This window comes from Agelaius phoeniceus, chromosome 3 (genome assembly GCF_051311805.1).
Source record: "Agelaius phoeniceus isolate bAgePho1 chromosome 3, bAgePho1.hap1, whole genome shotgun sequence".
In the NCBI taxonomy this organism is placed as follows: Eukaryota; Metazoa; Chordata; class Aves; order Passeriformes; family Icteridae; genus Agelaius; species Agelaius phoeniceus.
Genome location: NC_135267.1, coordinates 89,793,869 through 89,813,767, shown reverse-complemented (window position 1 = coordinate 89,813,767; position 19,899 = coordinate 89,793,869). Strand labels below are relative to the sequence as shown.

General features: G+C 36.5%; 1 protein-coding gene across 2 annotated transcripts in view; it reads right to left on the bottom strand.

Annotated features, from left to right (window-relative positions):
* Nucleotides 1-19,899, bottom strand: part of SRBD1 (S1 RNA binding domain 1) — a 123,443-nt gene that overhangs the window by 10,471 nt on the left and 93,073 nt on the right. For both annotated transcript variants that reach the window (XM_054630032.2, XM_077175833.1), the window contains exons 19-21: nt 8,128-8,234; nt 5,395-5,571; nt 3,434-3,586 (exon numbers count right to left, since the gene is read on the bottom strand). In XM_054630032.2, the coding sequence (XP_054486007.2) occupies nt 3,434-3,586; nt 5,395-5,571; nt 8,128-8,234 (437 nt within the window). The remainder of the gene's footprint in view (nt 1-3,433; nt 3,587-5,394; nt 5,572-8,127; nt 8,235-19,899) is intronic.

Below are 19,899 nucleotides of genomic sequence, written 5' to 3'. Positions count from 1 at the left end.
TGATAATTTTGCATGTCATAAATCTGCAATGTAGACTGCTGCCTTTGGGTAATTTGGCTATAAGCAGTGGATAAAAATCACCATCTTATTTAATTTAAAAATAAATGCAATTTTCCATGAAAACTTTTAGTCCAGTAAAACTTTCAGAAACTACTTTCTATAGCAAGATGTGGTAGGCATTGCATGAGGAAGCCTTTAGGATTAAATTACGTAGCAGCTATTCCATACATTTTAATTTTCATGGTAAGGGGTATGTAATACTGGATTTTTGATCAAATCTGTTCATATTCAGGACAATTCTGCCCTTTGGCAAGACAGATCCACCTGTGAACTTGACACACTCCCTAACAGGTCAGTGTAAGCACAGAAAAAGAATAAATACTCTGATAGCACTAGAGCCACAGAACTCTTTAAGATGTATTATTTTAAAAACTTTATTATGAAATATCAATTCTAACCTACATCTAACAGTTTTAAATTTTCTCATGCATTTTAAGTTATAAGAATTATCAATTAGGTTTGAAACTAGTTTAATTCTAGCATTCTAGAAAGACTTTCAGATATTGACCAATTTCCATAAGACACCTCCAACCAACACCACGAACATGATGCTCTCAAAAGCTTTCTTCAGGCTCTCAAAAGCTTTCTCATGAACGTAGGCTCAGCAAAAAAAGAATTACAAGCCCAATCCCATCCACTGCCTATCAGCAAAACTCACCAACAGCCCTGATAAACTTTGGACTGAATCCTCCAGGCAGTCCAAATTCCTAGTAAATTTTTTCCTAATTCATACTCAGAGGGGAAAAAAGGTTTGGAAAGCTGTTTTCATAAGTTCTGAGAAACTTAGCAGCTCATATGCTTTTTTTGAAAAGTCATTTTAAATATATAATCATTGCTAAATTATAGCATTAGTTGCTTGAGGGGAGGATGTCTGGTTTATATTTAGCCCTTAATGTCACCAGTGTCAATTTTTATTACTACACATCTTGGCTTTTGTCAGTTTGCTGCAGAGCTGTATTTTCTTTTCTCAAAACAGCTATTTGCCATAATGAAAAAACAAAGATATTTGCCCTCTTTCCCACACCATTTTGTGATATCAAGTTGCTGCACAGTCATACAATCTATACCATGAAAGTTATCACCTACATATTTAATACGCTTTCAAGGAAACAAGAGAAAAATACAGATACTGTTGTCCATAAAGTACATTCACAGAAAGCACTTGGAGATTTTTTTATCCCCATCATACTATGTGTAGAGGTACAGTAAATGTAAAAAGTAAAACAGAGAAAGCCAAAAGGATGAAGAAAAGACTGATAGAATTAGTACAGAGAGAGATACTATACTTATTAGTTCTGGTGTTTCATTAGCAGATATTGTAATTGTTGTTTTATAATTGCTTTGTAATCAACTTATATTCTTTTGCATTAAAAAAAAACCAAAGCCCCACAACAAAATCCTGTTTGGTGCAACATCTATGACATGCAATTGGATGTCATAGATGGATGTCAAACTAAATACCTCATCTGAAAATTCTATCTAGGGCGACAAAGTGTTTGGTGAGAAACAGAGAATAGAAAATGGCACTGCAGGAAATCTGCTGTAAAATACTTGCATGATAAAGAGAGATGATGAGATAGATTAATACTGGTCTTCAGCCATGTAACACTCCTGCACTGGCTTAGAAGCAATCTAAGTCTGAGTCTGAAGCTGTGCACATTTTAAGACTCAGCAAGGCACCTTCTAAGCAGTGCTGGCTGTGCAATAGGTGCCAACCCCCTCACTGAAACATGCACAAGCCTAGGACTCAAACCACTGCCTTGGCTGAGATGTAAAAATCATGCTCATTAATTTTTTCATTCTGTTTTTTGTTAAATAGTGCTAGTGATGGGTTCTCAGTCGAATTTCAAACCACAATTATATGATATGTGCTACCTACCAAAATGATACAATTTCAGCTGTACATGAATATCTGTTCTACCCTATGTAGTAATAATCCCACTCACCACTTCATATATAAAAGTCACCTGTGCTGCTTTGGAAACCAAGTTACAATTCTTTATTTTCTGACCAGCCCTTGTGAAAATATTGTACATAGGGAAATTACTGTAGTATTCCACCATTAACTGTATGTACTTCTCTGCTTTCTAAAGCAATCTGTCCACATCAGGCTTTAAGCAAGGCTGGTAGGTAGCATTGTGACACTTTACTAACAATGTTATTAGTGTACCAGGGCTGGAAAGATAAAGACAAAAATCTGAGTACTTGAAATCTAAATTGAATGAAATTCAATATTGAAAATCAAAATTATTTTTGAATAATCAATTCATTTTTGTTTTTCACATTGACTGACTTACATGGAATCATTTTCAGTTAGGGTGATCAAGCTGTACACCCTAAAATCCACCTACCAAACAAGAGATCTTTAAGAGGAGGATCTTGAATGATGTTTTTTTTCCCACAGCTACACAGGGAAGGGACTTTGCAAGAAATGTTGATGTGTAAGGAAAAAAGGGGAATGGTCATGGAAAAGGAGAGACCAAAGTTATCTACACACTGCACAACTGCAATAGACTCTACCAGGAAATTGAACAGTGGGTCCTAGAATCAAGCACAAAGAAGGATCAACTGTGGCAGGGAGAGGATGGAAACAAAAGTTCACTGCATGCCTAGCAGAAGGAAAACATGGAGACCTATGGATAGGAGGAGAAAACAGAGTACACCCTGAAGGGAAGGTGTCCTAAAAATGCAATATCCTGTATGACTTTTTAGGTAAGAAAATCAAGCTTTGTGAAGTCAGAAGTTCTGCATTCTCTTTGAGGTTTAAAGATGGTTTTGGTTATAAAACAGGAAGCACAAGTTTGTTTGTCCAGGCATAATATTCTCAACAGAGATCATAAGAACCTTAAAGCAACTGGCTACTAGTGAAATTAGCTTCAGTACTTTTTAAGAAAAGAACCTGTTCAGTAAAATTCAGTTGAAAAATAAATATGTGCCTATTTATGGTAGGAGATGTTTTCTGAAAAGCGGAGTCCAATTTCAGCCAGGGCTGCTGATAGAAAAGATCACAGCTTACAGCAGTATTTCAGAGGCACACATGGATTCCTAATTATTTTTTTTCTGACATACACAAAAATCATTCTCTTCTTTTAGCCACTTAGTAAAACAATCATACTATTCGTGTATTTGGGAACTTTTATATACATCTTAATTAGATCTTGCAATATCAACATTTAATTTTAAAGGCCCAAAGTAATGACACATGCTCACATATATCTGAACCATACCTTCTTCTTGAAGACAGGGGTGAAAGCTTCAAAACAATATAAATATTCCTGTCTCAAAAGACTGAGCAGGCTGTCGTCAGAAAAATCAGAACTTTCATTTTAAAAATTGATGGTGCCAATGGTTCAAAAGCTTTCCCATCACTTACCTCATTGCAATGTTGTAAGACTCTGGATGAATGCAAGTTTGGTCCAAAGGATTGGGCTGCTGTGAGGCACATGATGTTAGTTTACTCTTCTTTTTACTCAGTGCACCTGCTTTAGTCAAAAGTGCATGACTTCCAACTTCATTTTTCTTATTACTGCCAGAAATCAAAAATGGACATGTCACTTTCAATGAAGATGATCCTGGTCCAGTGTCCACACACAAAACCAATATATTTTTTTCCCTGAAGTCCTCAAACAAAAAAATTTATCAGGACACATTAAAGGCATCAAAATTACTCCTACTGTAAATGCTCCTTTCATGCCTCTTTGTTTTTTTTCCTAAATCACAAGTGGCTCCTGCTTTTGGAGGACAAAAGAGAATGCATTGAAGGACCTGAAACTAGCAGTGGCATTTTGGGCTCCACTCATCACCTGCTGGCAGAAATGCAAACATATTTTCCTCTTTCCATATCAATTTTTAAAATAACCACTATTTGTTAAATTTCACATAAAAAGCACCAAAATTATTTCATATAGCAATCTAAAGTCAAAGTGATTAGAAAGGATAAAAATGAAACATCAAAGTTATTTTCAAAAGCTTCTGGTTATGTCACCTGGACCCACAAGAAGTGTTGTAGAGGCAGTGCTGTTAGAGCTTTACTTTGGCCTTAAAGCCCATTACTCAGGTTATACACTGTTCCCAAGTTTTACAGAATCTGACTAACATCAGAATTGTGTTCCAGGAAGGTTAAAAGACCCCCAAAACAATGTTCACATTTCACCAATGAACATTTGGAGGGGGGAAAAAGCCACCAACCTTTTTTTCATTGGTTGCATTGCAAACTAGAGAACCTAGAACAGATCTGTACAAGGTAAGACCTATCAATCATAGAGAGCTTTGGAAGCAATTTCTTTGGTCTTCTGGTGCTTACAGCCAGCACCATTTGGCCTGCAGCCTATGCCTCCCTGCCAGATGGGCAAGCAATCTGTACACCTTCCACCTGGGCAGAAAGCCAGTCCCCATGTGCCCACATCCTGCCTGGAAGTTACGCATGTGCTGTTCAGCCAGCAGCAACTGGGAATACAGCATTGCTTCTGAGCACTGCCCCTGGCTAAAACATAGTGTCTGCTTCCCAGGAAAATATTTTTTTTTGAGAAAAGCCAATGGCAAAAGTGTGGGGATGGAGCTACTGCCATGCCCTTTCTTAGTTCTTTATTTTGGAAGGAGAAATGAGAAAAGGCAGAAGAGACATTGTGCTAGAAAGGGCATTTCCAGTTGTAGAAAGGTCAAGAGGAGCGCTATGAATGGCTGAAAGAGTAGAAGACATGGTACAGAATCAGGGAATGAGATGACAGAAGAGGATGATGCACTGTTGACAAACTGGACTTGGGAAAAGGCCTCACAGGAACCTTTCCAAAGGTTCTGTATTTCAGACAGAAGACAGTCACATCACACTTGCTAGGAACGGGAGTATAATATAGACACAGTTTAATCTAGGCAGATACTCAACTTCCTCTCTCCAGGTAATGAAATTGAAACTCCAAAAATCTGCGCTAGTTTACTACCATTAAGTTCTGCAGAATAATCTTTATCATATTAAATTAGTTAATTTACAGATCTCTGTATTATGTCTGAAAAACAAGCCTAAAGTTTTAATATCTCACATCACAACATTGCTGCACGACAAATTTTTTTTAGCAATTCAGAGGCAAAATTTTTATTTCAACTTAGATATTTATCAAAACCTGACTTAGAGGACTAGGCTAACAAGCCATGACTATTCAGGGGAAAAACTATCTTCAACCATGGACTTTAACAAGTTAATTTGTTGTCTTTCAGAGCACAGAGCACCTAGTGGTGCAGGATTCCTTGAGTCTCAAGCATGAATACAAAGCAGAAAATGGGGAAGTCTTCTCATTCTATTTTAGACAATTTATTCAGAACAGTTAAAATCTCTATTACCTGCAAAAAGTCTTTATATATTCTTGATTGAATCTGATGAAGCCAGCACATTGTTGGAAGGTTTTGGGACCCAAACCTTTAACTTCTTTGAGCTGTTCTCGGTTTATAAATGGTCCGTTCTTCTCTCGCCATTCAATTATATTTTTAGCCCTGTTAGTATTCAGTCCTGCAATGTGTCTAAGAGAAAATTTACAAAATATTTTTATTACAATTGAACAGTCACTATTACAAGTGCTACACATTACAAGGATACACATTCCTATAGAAAATCTGGTTTATAAAACTTCAAAACTGCTAAGAAATTAGCAAATAGACTCCCAGACCAAAGGCATTGTCTGAAAAGGATCTTAACTCTGTGGAAGGAATCCACTCAAGTCAAGAAAACTCAGTACAGCAATCCAGTTCTGTACATGCCTAACTAGTAAGCCAGGGACGTGTAATTTATGATCTGTTGGCTATTTCCGTAATGCCAGTTCAATTTGTCATGTCTTATGGCCTGCCCCCAGCTGCCCTCTTCAGGAAACAGTGTGGGAGGAGGGTTCAGAACAGATAAATTGTTCCTGTAAGAACAGCCCCCTCTCAGCCCTTCCAATGGTACTGAAACACCTTGCCTTGCACATGAAGGGCTCAGATCTGCTACCCAGAAGGAGAGTGGCTGGGAGCAGCTTGCCTTCCTCAAGCAGATGAACTGATCCACAAAGCTTGTTTCTTTTCTCTGAGCTCTTCCTAAAATAAAAAGCAGCTGGGAACAGGCTGCATGACTTATTCTGAGGGCAACTTGGACCTGGCCAAGAGCTTACCTGTGAACTGCAACAGTGGTTAGGCAGGCTCCTTCAGGAAGTTGTGGGTTTGCAGCACATTTTCTTTATGTACATGTGAGTAAAACTTTCTGTGTGTGGAGTATGTTAACCGTAAAAAGAGAGAAGAGCTCTTGTGGGGAGTTACTCATGGCACTAGTGAAGGAAATGTCACCCACTAGGCTTTATCTATCTGATGCCATTGCTTCAAGTCAGCAGCAGCAGTGACCTGTTTGTGGAATGGCATGAACTGATTCTAAAAAAACACTACCAGCAAAAGCAGCAAGAGTCATAAAATGTCAGGGGGAAAAAAAAAAATATTTCCATTATTCTCATGCTTAAGCAAAAGTTAAAAAAATAGTCCAAAGTTGATGAAAGCTAAGAATGAAATTAGAGGGACACACCTTTACCCACAGACAGAATATTAATCATTAGGAATGGAATTTTCTTCTAAAATTTCTTAGAAACATTGAGAAATCCAGCTTGTTTATACTGACAAAGGAACATTACACAGTATTGACAGAATTGACAGAATTTTCCACTGACGATCTCAAGTCTTTCAAGCACAATACTCAGCAGATAATTGCAAATACTGCAGCACTGTCATCCCCTCCCTGTGTACTATGTGTCAAGAAGTGTATTTGATGCATCAGAAACCACAAACAGAAAGCTCTGTTCCAGCTGCAATCTAGCAAGGGTGACAATCTGATAAACTGGATGTCTAAAGGAAAACTTAAGACTGCATCTACAAAGAACAGCAGACTTGAACAATTCTAAGCCAGGCCAATTAGACCACACAAAATGCTTACACAATGTGGTTACCACCTGCAGCCCTTTCTGTACAGTGTTACCCTACATTCAGTTTTGTGGAGGCACAGTAGCATCTCAGGCTGATGCTTCCTGCTGAAGTGGACAATACAACTGTTCCTTCAGACTCAGCTTATCCTATGATTCTATTCTGTTGATTCTATGAATGAAAGCTTAATTTGTCATTTAGGTACCTTGCTTTCCACTTGCTTTCTTCCTAAAATCTGATCTAAATCCAAAAGCATGTAAGACAGAAGAAATCAGGCACTGGGCAGGGGGGCTGGACATGCAGAGAAAGAACATGGAAGTGGAAAACCAAAAAGAATAGAAAGAGAGTCTCTTACAAAATACAGAAATATGTTTTTGAGAAAGATTCTAAGGGGCTAAAAAACTAAAATATAGTGATATCAGGAATGCATTTTTCCTAACTTTCACACCTAATTTTCATTACTGATTATGGATAGTAATATTAGGGAAGAAGAATATGGACAGAACATTATGAACATTCTTTTCCTTCCCCTCCTACTATGGAGGATGAAAGCAGCACTTTTACTCTTCTGAGAGTCTAAACAATACTGAATTCTACACACTCAAGAGAGAATGAGCTTTTAGTTTCTAACCCTGAAAAATAAAGTCCAGAACATTCTTCAAGTAAACACAGCATAACTACTTAATAAAAAAACAAACACCAAAAAGGGATACATTTTTCAAGTTTCCCCTTAAATCTTTCCTTGTCTCCTTTCCTTGCCCAAGTTTTACAACCTGTTCCACTTAGAAGTACCTATAAAAATACCTTCTAAGAGACAAAGTACATTTGAAAATACCTTTCTCCATGTAAAAATACGTATTACATATATCACATTTTTCTAAAATTGCAGTGTTGGCTAAAAATTTTTAAATATCTGTTTTTCTCTGAAGCATAGTTTTACCCTGGAGAATCACACATATCCTTAAAACCTGACTCTTAATGATTCAGTGAAATACTGTCTTACTGTGTCATTTTTATGTAATTGGAAGTTTAACACAAGAGCCATTTGCTCCAGCTGAGCTTGAGTCAGATGGCAGACTAAACAGAGACTCTGTGATCCAGAGCCATGTAATTACTGGAATAGGAAAATGTTTCACTCACCTTAATAGTATTTCTGAGCAGATGTTAATATCAACTCCTACAAAGCTGACACACTCTTCAACCACACTGTCCAGAGTTGCTTTGAGCAAAGTCTGTGATACATCATGCTAAGAAACAAAAATAGAGATATCTGGTTACTGAAGTATTGAAGTGTACATAAACAGGAACTGCATATAGCACTAACATCAATAAAATAGCTGCTGGAACTTAATAATATCTTTTGTGAAGGTAGCAGTTAAAAATATGAATTGTAGAACATATTTTTTTAAATGCCCCCAAAATCTCTTTGAAACATCTTAGCTGTAATACAAATCTCTATAATAAGGACACACTTCACATCCCGGTATTGCTCTTTAATAACCATTTCCCTGCATCTTGTAAAAACAAAACTTTATTTAAAACTCAAAAGGAGTAATGCTTCTGGTCCATCCAGGTGTTGTCTTTAATCTGACATACCTATAAAATCAGTTTATTAAAAATAAAGTAGAGAAGAGATCACAAATGCTGTACTTTTGCATCAGTACACACAGATATTTGCAAAATAGTCCCATTTATGTGCATGACACTACAGCAGAGTTATTATTTACTAAATGAAAAGGCCATGCACTGTATGAAGGTGGGCAATACATAAGGTACTTATCAACCCCATGGCAACAAAATGTTTCAAATTTTGAACAGATATTTCTGGGAAGATTGGCAGGTCCTTGACCAAAGCACCACTAATGGAAATGTTCACAGTGTTTCCCCCTTTTCCCCCTAAAACAAAAATCAGTCACACTTGTCAAAGTTAAAAGTTCTCAAGCTCTAAGATTTCTTTTCCTCCCAAATGCAGGCATACTTCAGCCTGTAACTACGAGTTCCCCACACAAGCCCATCAGTGCTTAGAAGTCTGACCTGGAGGGAGAAGCCTCTCTAAATGCAGGAGCTAATTCAATCACTATGTTGGCTTAGCTTCAGGGCTCTTCTGCATCACTCATGTAAATCTGGGTTGATCTGTTGTGGTTTCACTATGCATTCATTTAGGACATCAAGCTGGATCCAAGCCAAGGCACCAAACACTTCATCCATTACTTTGTTTTACGTTCTAAGCCATTCAGATCTTTTAAAGATTTCACGGTTAAATTTAACATGCCAATAGCATCAATCCAAATCTACTAACGCTGGTAGTTCGTTAAGCAGTGGTTAATAACTGGGGCAGTTGTAAAACTTCAGGCAATTCATTTCATAGCTCCCTATTTCAGGTGATGGTAATGGGATGCATTTTCATGATGTGATATAGAATAAAGTAACTTGCAAACACAAAGCTCGTATTTTGCCAATATGACTCTTCCTATATTAATTTTGCATGCAAAACACCACATACATGCACAAGAACTGGCATTTGCACACATCCTTCCTGTCTCATAACCACAAAGCTTGCTTGTACACTCGGCAGATCAAACATCAGTTTCTACTTACTAATGCATTGCTACTGCAACATAATAGCTTCTTTTTGAATAAAAAGACAAACAAAAAATCCCACACCATCAAAAGAAGTCTTATGTTTCCTTACGTTGCATTTTTCTGACTTACTGAAGATGTAACTTCTCTTAATGAGGAATATATTCCCCCCTCCTCCTGGCATCAGCCACATAATATACTAGAGCTAAAGGCTTCCAGCTCACATGCACACTCATGCAAGAAATGCATTTATATAACACAGCACAAGAACAAAAATTAAATGTCCAGAAACAACACCCGCATCTTCTCCTCTTTGCCAAGTACAGCTGCCAAATACGGGCTAGGTTTTTCACTAAATACTTTATTTGAGGTTCACTGGATGATAAAGATTCTAATTTAAATTTTTTTTTCATTATGATGAAGGAAGGCATAAGGAGAATAAAGATGCAGAAGACAACTTCCTTCTGCTCTTAGGGAAGGCTACTGAATCAAAAGTACTTGCAAGTTGATTATGATACAGTTTCACAAGTTACTTTAACAAATGCTATTAACTGCAGCAGTTCCTGGCCTCCTTGGAAAAAACCATCTTGTTCTAGACAACTGTTCTGAATATAGAGTCCATGGCAAAGGGAAGTTGCCATGTTGTCAAGTTGCTGCTTCCTCAAGTTTCAGATTCATTCCTTAAGATAATGATGATGATTCTTCAGTAGGAACAACAGGATTCAAACAGTCACTGCCTCCACAATGCCTTCTAGCATAGGATGTAGTAAAGAAGGAAATCCATTAATCTGGTTGAAGCTTTCTAAGGAGCTCTTTGGAAAAGACTTGATTCAGCAGAAGCTTTATTTCCAGCCTACAGAAAGTGAACCTTGATAGGAATTCAGTCTACTATATTCCCTGAAAATCAAGGAAAGGATCTGTCACAATCAAAAGCTAAGCATTTTAAAATATCTCTGCTAATGGAAGAAACGCCAGTGCTCACACAACCTCATTTTCAAATGCACCATTGGTATTTATCTAAAGACCTGAGTTTGTGATTCCAATAGTTTCTGTAAAATTCATGAAATACAAAACACACATCTTGAAAAAAACTATAGTACTTAACTGTCTCTTTCTCTTGCCAAGAAGACAAAACGTTCTCAGGTCTCTCAAAGATGACTTGCATCTTAACTTTATTTCTGTTTGACACTCATCATTAAAAAACCCAAAACAAGACATTCACCAGTTGTTCTTCATTGCTCCAACACGTAAGAGTCACGTGTCTTGGAATGGACATGACAGCACATATGTGAAGGCACAGATAAAGTGAACAGGCAGACATGACAGAACAGGATAAGCATAAAACAATCCCTAAGCTACCAGTACCTCACTGAAGTAAGGTACATTTAGCAAGTGAATGATGTTAAGTTGTAAAAGTCAGGAAAACTTTCCAGATGGCAAACCTGCCTCCCAAGATGCAGCTCCTGACCATCAGGGCTTTCTTTGGCTATAACGAAGGAATTTTTACACCCCTCTTTACACTAAAAGGAGGCACAGAGAAGTGTTACACATTTAGTTTCTAAAAGTAGTTAAAAATATTATTATCTCAATACCACTGCCAAGACTTCCTACTACCCAAAGGTTACATTTCAGAAAGGTTTAAAGTACAGTTTAAAGTAAGTAAAGAGTGTGTTTTCCACTCTTCCAATAGTTTCACTGATCTTCTCAAATATCAGAGGTTAGATGATGCTATACACTTCTGTGCACTATTTATATGCACTGGGGTGGTATCAAATGAGTCAGACACTAGAAGCACACGCATACCCCGCTCCTCACTCCCTACAGCAGGTTTGTAAAGACAGGAATGCTAAACTGTTGCATTAAATGCATCAGAATAAAACCTGAACAAGTAAAGCATAAGTCTAAAATGCCAGGCTGCTTTCAAAGTGAGGTAATGCAGAACTTTATGTTGCACACTCTCTGACAACCCCTCCACACACCACTGATCATTGCATCAGTTGATCACCTGCAAATCCTTCTAAATAAAACACTTTCATAATAGCACTGACTCTGAATACAATCAATGAGGGTGTCCCTGCTAAAAGTGTTCAGTGTAGCCTTTAAGCTCAGAGCCAAGCACACAAAATGCTATCCCAGCTATGTCTAACAACACTTCCTTTGGTGTGACTTTCAAACATCATCTTGAAATTACTGGCCAAATATAGTTTTAGTTTTACTAAAAGGATACTCAGAAATGGTTGCCACTAAAATATTCAGTGTAATAGCAGATCTGAAGCAGAAGACTTGATTTTATATGATGATGTCCAAAAGGACTGATACTCCCAATTTATGGAAACTAAGGCCAGCAGAAGTAAAGGGCTTGCCACAATCTGTGGGATGTCCAATGCAAAACTGCTAACTTTTGTTTTCTGGAGAGTGATGATAAACAAAGCCACCTTGCTTCACAAATAGTATTAGGAAGAACTTACACATTTTTTTGGTTTGAGCTTTTTGTGTGGAGGACTATAGAAATTAATCTGTCCTAAGAAGTGTCAGGAACTGTAACCATATTTCAGTATTTGTTTTCTAAGGAGTTACCAAGTGAATCATGGAAGAAGATGCAAAAAATTACTTGCGTAATTGAAACCACTACAGTAAAGAACTGTCAGTCAGTAAATGAAATTCAAACATTACATTTCTCTAATATTTTTATAAAGAGTATCCCAAAGATAACTTACATTCATGAACATGGAAGAAAATCAAGGGCAGCTATTTAGATCTCTGATTACAATTACTGCTCAGATTAGTCCATGGCAAACTTGTCAAAATTACCAGAAAAAAAAAAATCACACATTTCAAAACAACGATTAGGCAAACCTATACTAAAAACCCTAACAATCAATATAACTTCATTGTATATAATTTCATCAATCATGGCACAAAATGTTTACTCCTGAAGAATAGTGTTTAAGAACACCTGTCCATTATGCACATGACAGTAGTTCTGTCATTATGTCCCAATACTTCAGCTATCTTTTCTTGCCATATAGTATGCAGCAGAGAGCAAGGATTCTTGTTTCACTCAGTTTCAAGAGTTACAAACACCCACTGGAAAAAATTAACATTACTAAAAACCTATCTGTTCCTTAAGATGGTACTCCCTCAACTGTAACTGAAATCCCTTTTGCAGTTTCAAAAACCTGTTGATGTACACAAAAGGAAGGCAGTATTTTAAACAGCCTCTCAAGTCAGTTATTTCTAGCAGTGCACCAGTACAGACACTGTAAAAATACATTTGTCATCAGCACAGCAAATTTATCACGTCAAAGAGCCAGCGCTCACACGAAGCCTGGAGGCTGTACTTGGCCAATGTGCATGAGCATGGATGGTGGGTCAGCACACTAACTTTGCCTCAACACTGGTTACCAGTGCTAGACTAGAATGGGCAGCTTTTGCTTGCAAGAAAATTACAACTCCAAGTTCTTTACCTTTGGCAACTCCAAAAAACCCCACAATACTAAACCTCCACAGAACACTAAAAATAATACACATAATTAAAATGCATTTGATAGCATTTATAAAATCATAATTTCACAAAGGATGGTATGATTGCATATGTATCTGAAAGACAAATTCCAAGAGCTAAAAATCCTACTGCAACACACAGCAATTCTGAAATAATTGTTTTCCATTTACAAACATTAGTAGAAATCGACACAATCAGCCCGTGCCTCATTATTACTTTAAAACACCCAAGAGCCAAGCAAGGCACCTTCCAACACAGTCAAGCAGGAATTATTTGTACCCTGCAGAGCCTACAAATGCAGTGCAGACATGACCTAATGATGCTGGTTAGAAAGCAGTGGGGAGGGGATGAGTTCTCAAGTCTGAGCAGCAACCTGCAGGTTGTTGACCCAGGCTCAGAATTACAGTACTATAACAAGATCAATATTCAGTTTAAATAAGACTGAGCTGTGTGCCAGACAAACTATTCTGGGTTTTGATCAAGTTATACCTCACTTGTCCTTTGAATCCAAAAGTCAGCCTTCAATTAAGTAAATACAATTTAATCTTTTTTTTTTTTCTGTCAGATTGAGTCCTGAAAGACTTCTAACACTTCATAAAACACTATTTTGTTGGTACCTACTATTAACTTCTGTATCCATGAATTTTAATATTGGCATGTGCAACCGGTCAACATGCCTCTTGAAAACTACTATTTTTTTCTTTAAAGAGTGGTATAGCTGTGCAAACTGAATTACTTTTACTGAAAGAGAAATTAGGTGGGACAACACATACTAAGCAAAGTTCAAAAATTTATTATTTTACAGAGATTCAATCCATGGTAATGTGTTTCAAAATTTAAAAAATGGAAAAACATTACTAGTGCTGTAACCTATTTACAATCAGCTTCATTTCAAATGCTTGTTAAGCAACAAAAGTAAAATGCATTCATGACAAACCCTTAAGTACAGCAGGACTAAGTAACTGAAATAGTCTAAGGAGAAGCACCTTTTCATGTCCAGAAACAGAAAAAAAAATAAAATATACCTTACACATCAGGTGATAAAGTTGGAAAGTTCAGAATTGGGGTTTTCATCTCTACATCCTCTGGAAAATCCCTTCCAGTTAGAGTCTAAGAAAACAAGCTTATCCATCTGATGTTTGATAAAAGGATCTAACTTCTTTTGAATTTCTTTTGGAGATCATTTGTGGTTTCTCCAAATGTTATATTGTTATAGGATAAATTGTTATCCTATGTACTTAACTCTGATTCATTTCTTGTTTCAAAACTCCAAATTCTGTTTATTTTAACAGCATATTGCTATTACTGAAATATCCCAGGAGAAAGAAATGGATTTAGATTTTCAAAGAAAATATTAAAAACAAAACCAAAGTCTTTCAGCTCTAACATTTAAAAAAAGTAAGAAAACAAAAATGCACCAGTTTATCATGTAAATGCTTTGAGTCACTTGCAAATTGCTGGAATTAATCTTATATTTACTTGTGCTTGTGTCCTAAAAGAAGCAGTAATACTGCCAAGCTTGTTAGACAAATTCAGTCCCATTGCTGACACATCTTATTTCTAAATTAGCTTCTGTGACATGAACAAGTTAGCAGAAAATTATGTATACCCAAAAACATCTTCCCCTTTCCAGAGCATGTACAAGTTTTCTCCAATGCTTATTATTATGTGACTAAAGAGCAGCAATACAAATTTCAATCATAATCAACTACATCATTCCTGGAGATTTCAGAGGGACATTTTTGCCAATGAATAGCAAAGGCAAAAATCCAAATTACTACAGGTGCAAATCCTTGCATTTCATTTTAAATCCAAATATGTATTTTGGGGCTCTTAAAGGTCTACAAATATAGGGGATATCCTGCAAAACTAGAGAAAGATAAAGCAAGGACCATTAGGAGTGGAGCTTGGATCACATGGTTGAATTCAGTTGAAGATTTTCCTGAAGATTGCTGAAGGATAAGAGAAGGAAAAAAAGAAAGCTTGCATTACAGAGGAAGATGATAAAAGTTACAAAGCCCAGGTGAGTGTGGTCATGTGTGGGAACTTTGTTTCGTCTGAAGTCAGTGACCATGACTTCAGTCCTGCAGCAGATGGGTGAGGAACAGCAGCTCCTGGGTATAGCTCCCACCAGCCCTACTCAGGGCAAAGCAAGTGCCCAGAGGATGTGAGGAGCTTGGCTACACAAATACACATTCTTCTTCCAGCTCTGCTGAAGACATGCTGGGGTTCCTCTCCACCATCTCTAATGAGGAATGTGGTACTTGAAATATTATTAAAAACTACAAAAAACCCATAAATTAATTTAAGGGTATTTTCTATAAAGGGAAGATTAATACAGCTGATGCACATTTTATTGTCTCATATAAGAAACTCATAGATGTCTCATATAAGAAACTTCTAAATGCTTTTCTCTAATTTAGTATGTATACTTAGCAACTGCTACATCAGGTTACTCATTCCAGCAATGCACTGAGAATGTATTTAATACAATGACACATCCGTTCCCTCATTAGGAAAAAATGTAGATGCCAAAAAATGACATTTAATAGTTTTTTTAGTCCCACATCCCACAGAATTAGTGACTGTTTAGAAACAGTCAAGATACAATTAAGAAGGGAAAAAAAAAGGTTTTATTTAAGGTGACACTACCTTCTGGAAATGCTTGCTGAAAAAAGCTTGAAGGTAATTCAACTTTTTTCAACCTCTCACCCAGGTCCCCATCTTTTTAAGTAGCCCAAATTGAATATGCTTAAAGAACTCTTGCAAATCCTGCTGCTATCTCTTTATCTTCTGTTTGGCTCCTCCTTTACTTTGATCAGACACTCCTTCCCCCTTGATTCTCATGCCCTTCCACAGCCTAGCTAAAAGAAAAAATGAGCTAGGAATGAAACAGAATGCAAGACACTGCCCTGCAGAAGACAGCCAAACCCAAATAAAGCAAGCTTATTTTCTCTGCTTACTAAAAAGCAGAGAAAATAAGTGTGATTGACATATGGCAACTCAAAAAAGTCACTCAGAGTAGTGTTTACTGAATGACCCGTGGAAGACTGAAAGCTGACAGAAAACCAGGAAACATGTGGAAAAACAGAAGTTAGCTCAGTTAGCAGCAGTTATGGATTTGACAGGCAGAGTACATAAGCATCCATTGTGTCATTCACATCTTTGATAAATGAAAGCAATTTCAGCACCACTCATTACATATAACAGCAAGTTATGTTTAAAGAAAAAGAATAAGTAAGCAACTGGCAAAAAATCACTATGATATAGTAAGCTTATGACTTTTCAGAAATGTGTTCTGCACTAAGCTTAGTGCAGAAAAATTTGCATTAAAACATGTATTTGCATTAAAACATGTATTTAGCACTTGTTGTATTACATATATAGCACTAACAAAGTGTTTGCACATAGGAGGTTGAAAAGTTGACAGGTGTCAATATTAAATTAGTTGTGCTAACGTGTCAGCACTAAAATGTGCTTAATGACAATTTTAACAAGTGAACAAGAACACAAACATTTCTGTCGTTCTCAAAACCAAGAAACATTTCAGAACCACCATCACCATTGACACTGTATGATTGTTACTGCTAATGCAATTAGCATAATAAAAAAATTGAGGAATCAAAATGAACCAGTAAAATGGCACAAACAAGAACACTACATGTATTACCCCCTACACAAAAATAGCAATTGAGTACTCTTGCAATAGACACATTTTTATTCAAATAAGTAAGATCTCAGCAGGTAGAGAGAAAAAAACCGCAAATCAAAGAACACTTATTTTACCAGCACCCCTAACAGAAACTGTAATTTGTGCCCTTATAACATAGTCCTTACTTATATTCAGGATCTGGAAATTCCTTCAGCAGCCTTCTTTAAAACATTAAAAAAAAAAACCCCAGTATTTCCAAATATGTAAAATAATACATAATTCTGTGCTGCAACTAATTTAGAAACAATGTTTGGAATAAAGTTTTTTTAGGTTTACCCTAATGTAAAATCTGTAAATAATAATCGCAGTACTATTAAAAACTTATAAAGTTTACAAGATACTTACCAAGTCAGAGCTTTAAACCATTGTATATATGAATATATTCATTGCAAATCTGTAATCTGATCACAGCATCATTCATTTTAAAAACTGACCTCTATTTCCCTTGAAAAATCTTTTATTGTATAATTAATCTAAAGCTTAAACTTTTAGGCAAGCTTGGCAAAACATAAGAATAGAGTTAGAAATTAAGTACTTGAAAAATTAAGACCTAATACTTTAGAAACTCCAAAAAACAATTTTAAAATCAGGTATCACTATGAATTCTAATTATAAAAACTTTTTGTCGAAAAAGCAACTACTGGTTCAGTTTTAATAATACTTGTAAGTAGTAAGGGGAATAGAGTTCTCTATTTGTACAAACATTTACAGCTCCAAGCCGGTATATCACTGAGCAAGAGAGGAACTAAAATCATCTCTGATTTTGTAGCACTTATGTCTGCCTCTCACCACTTGCAGATGACTTACAACTTCCAGAATCAAGGCTCCCTTGAAATCACTGGCTGATGTCCTTTGGCATTAATTAAGGGCAGAAGTCCAGTAGCAGCTTTATCTATGCTTTGTAGCACTGGGAGTTAAGAGATGAGGTAGCAGATAGATCAATCAAATATTAGACAGGATTGTTCAATGTGTGTCAGCTTCAGCAAATTATTAGTTACACTAAAATAATCCAGAATTTTTAAATATGAAAAAATAAATTGTTATTGGATGTTCTTTTTTTGGTAGAGAATTTGTATTTTAAGAACAGCAAACGACAGTTGTTCTAAATAACCTAGACTAGGGCATCAAGCTTTCGATGAATCCTCACACAAGTTAGCAATGGCTACGATAGGAAATTAGATAACTGAGACACTTTAGATCAGCTATGGTCAATCTTTCTCTTCTGGAACACACAAAGATTGGCAAAGAAGCTCAAGTGCAAGTCTTGTAGTGATTTCTAAAGCACGTGGCTGGGTAGGCTGATGCAAAGAGTGGAGCTAATTCAAATACTGTTGTGAATGAAAAGACAGCTAGTCTGGAGACTTGTCATCATTAACTGGCCCAAGCAACATCACCCTCCCCTGCAAAAGGAGGTTACATGGACAGCTAATGCCGTTCCCAAACCACAGATTTATCTCAAGACCAAGATATAACAGAAGATGCAAATCTTGGCCACACAAAGATATGGCGTGTACCACCCAAGGTACAAAGGCAATTCTTGCATTCAAAGGCAATCCCACAAATACACATTTCTATGGTAGATACACCAGTAAACTTAGAATAGTAATTAGCTTTTTATATGATTGCAAAACCAAAGAAAAGTTTGAGGTAAACAAAAATATGAACGTCCATTAGAGGAAAAGTTTAAGAAAACCACTCTATTTTTCACTCTTTAAAAACATAGGCAGTCAAGAAGGTGAAGAGGAAAATGTAGCTCCTAAGAGTCTAGAAAATCTGTAAGTTAGAGTAGTGCATTCTCAAAAACTCTGAAGTCACTTAATAAAACATCAGAAGTACTCAACTTCTTCCAGACTTTCAGTGGCAGAAAAGGCATAGCTGGTACTGCAGAGATACAAAGTGGTGACTTTTGGTTTTGGTGTACTTTACTCAGACTACTTTGACCTGTAGGTGACAGAACTTCTGGGAGATATATGCTTACAGAAACAGTTTTGGTTTTGCTAGGCTATTCTAAAATTAGAATAGTAATAACCTCCCCTGCTACAGTCACACACATATTGCAGAACCTTTAAACTTCACACTACTTCAGTATAGGTACCTGAAAACAGTCCCAGTCTCACAGACAACAAATCAAACCCACAAGAACTTAGTGATTTCTCCTTAACTAAAAAAGAAGTAAATGAACCAGAAAGGATCACAATTCTTCATTTCCTGACTACAATCCAAGCATCATTACCCAGAAGCAAACAGGACACTTTTTGCTTCTCCAATATTTTATGATATTCATGCATTGATCACTGTGTTTGCTGATTGCTTGGACCAGGGACAGCTTACAAATGTTTTTGTATCTTTGCTTTTGGTTGTCCACATATCAGTACAAAATAATTAAAACACAGCTTTTAAAGGAAAGGATATTTTGAGCTAATAACCATTTCTCATTGAACCATTGTCTTATTACAGCAGTAGTGAAAAAAGTGCTGTAACTGAACCCATTATATCCTCTTCCAGAGGAAGTGATGACATCAGTTCATTGATAAAAATTAGTCTGCCGTCTTTCATAAGTTTTTTTCAAGTAGGAATCAAGATTTGGATGCAACAAGGCTGTTCCCTCAGACTAACAGATTTAAGGTCTAGACAAGAAGTTGGAAAATGAAACTATTTAATGCTCAGTCAAATCCTAACAGTGGCAAAAGTGTCTTCAAAAACTCATTCCCAAGTTCTCCAGTTGCTCTTAACTTGTAGCAACATCAACCAGACCACCACACATGTATAACCAAATAGGACAAATGCCTCCAACATTGTTTCAGTCAAGTATTGTCTCAGTCAAGTATATTCCTAAGATACTGTAATTGTAAAACAAGGTATGTGAAAAGATTAGAAATGGCTTGTACTTTGATTTGGGGGTTGGTGGGGTTTTTGGTTTCTTTGTCTGTTTCTGCTGTTTTGTTTTTGGTTTCTTTCTTCCCTTTTAAGTTAGGTAGGATTTATGAGGAACACATTTTTATTATTTCATTTATACATCTAAAAGAGAACTGGAAACAAACATCCAAGTGGTTCAAGTTATACACATAGCAAAGACCTCTAAGTGTGAGGGATGGAAAACTGGTCAAAGTATATT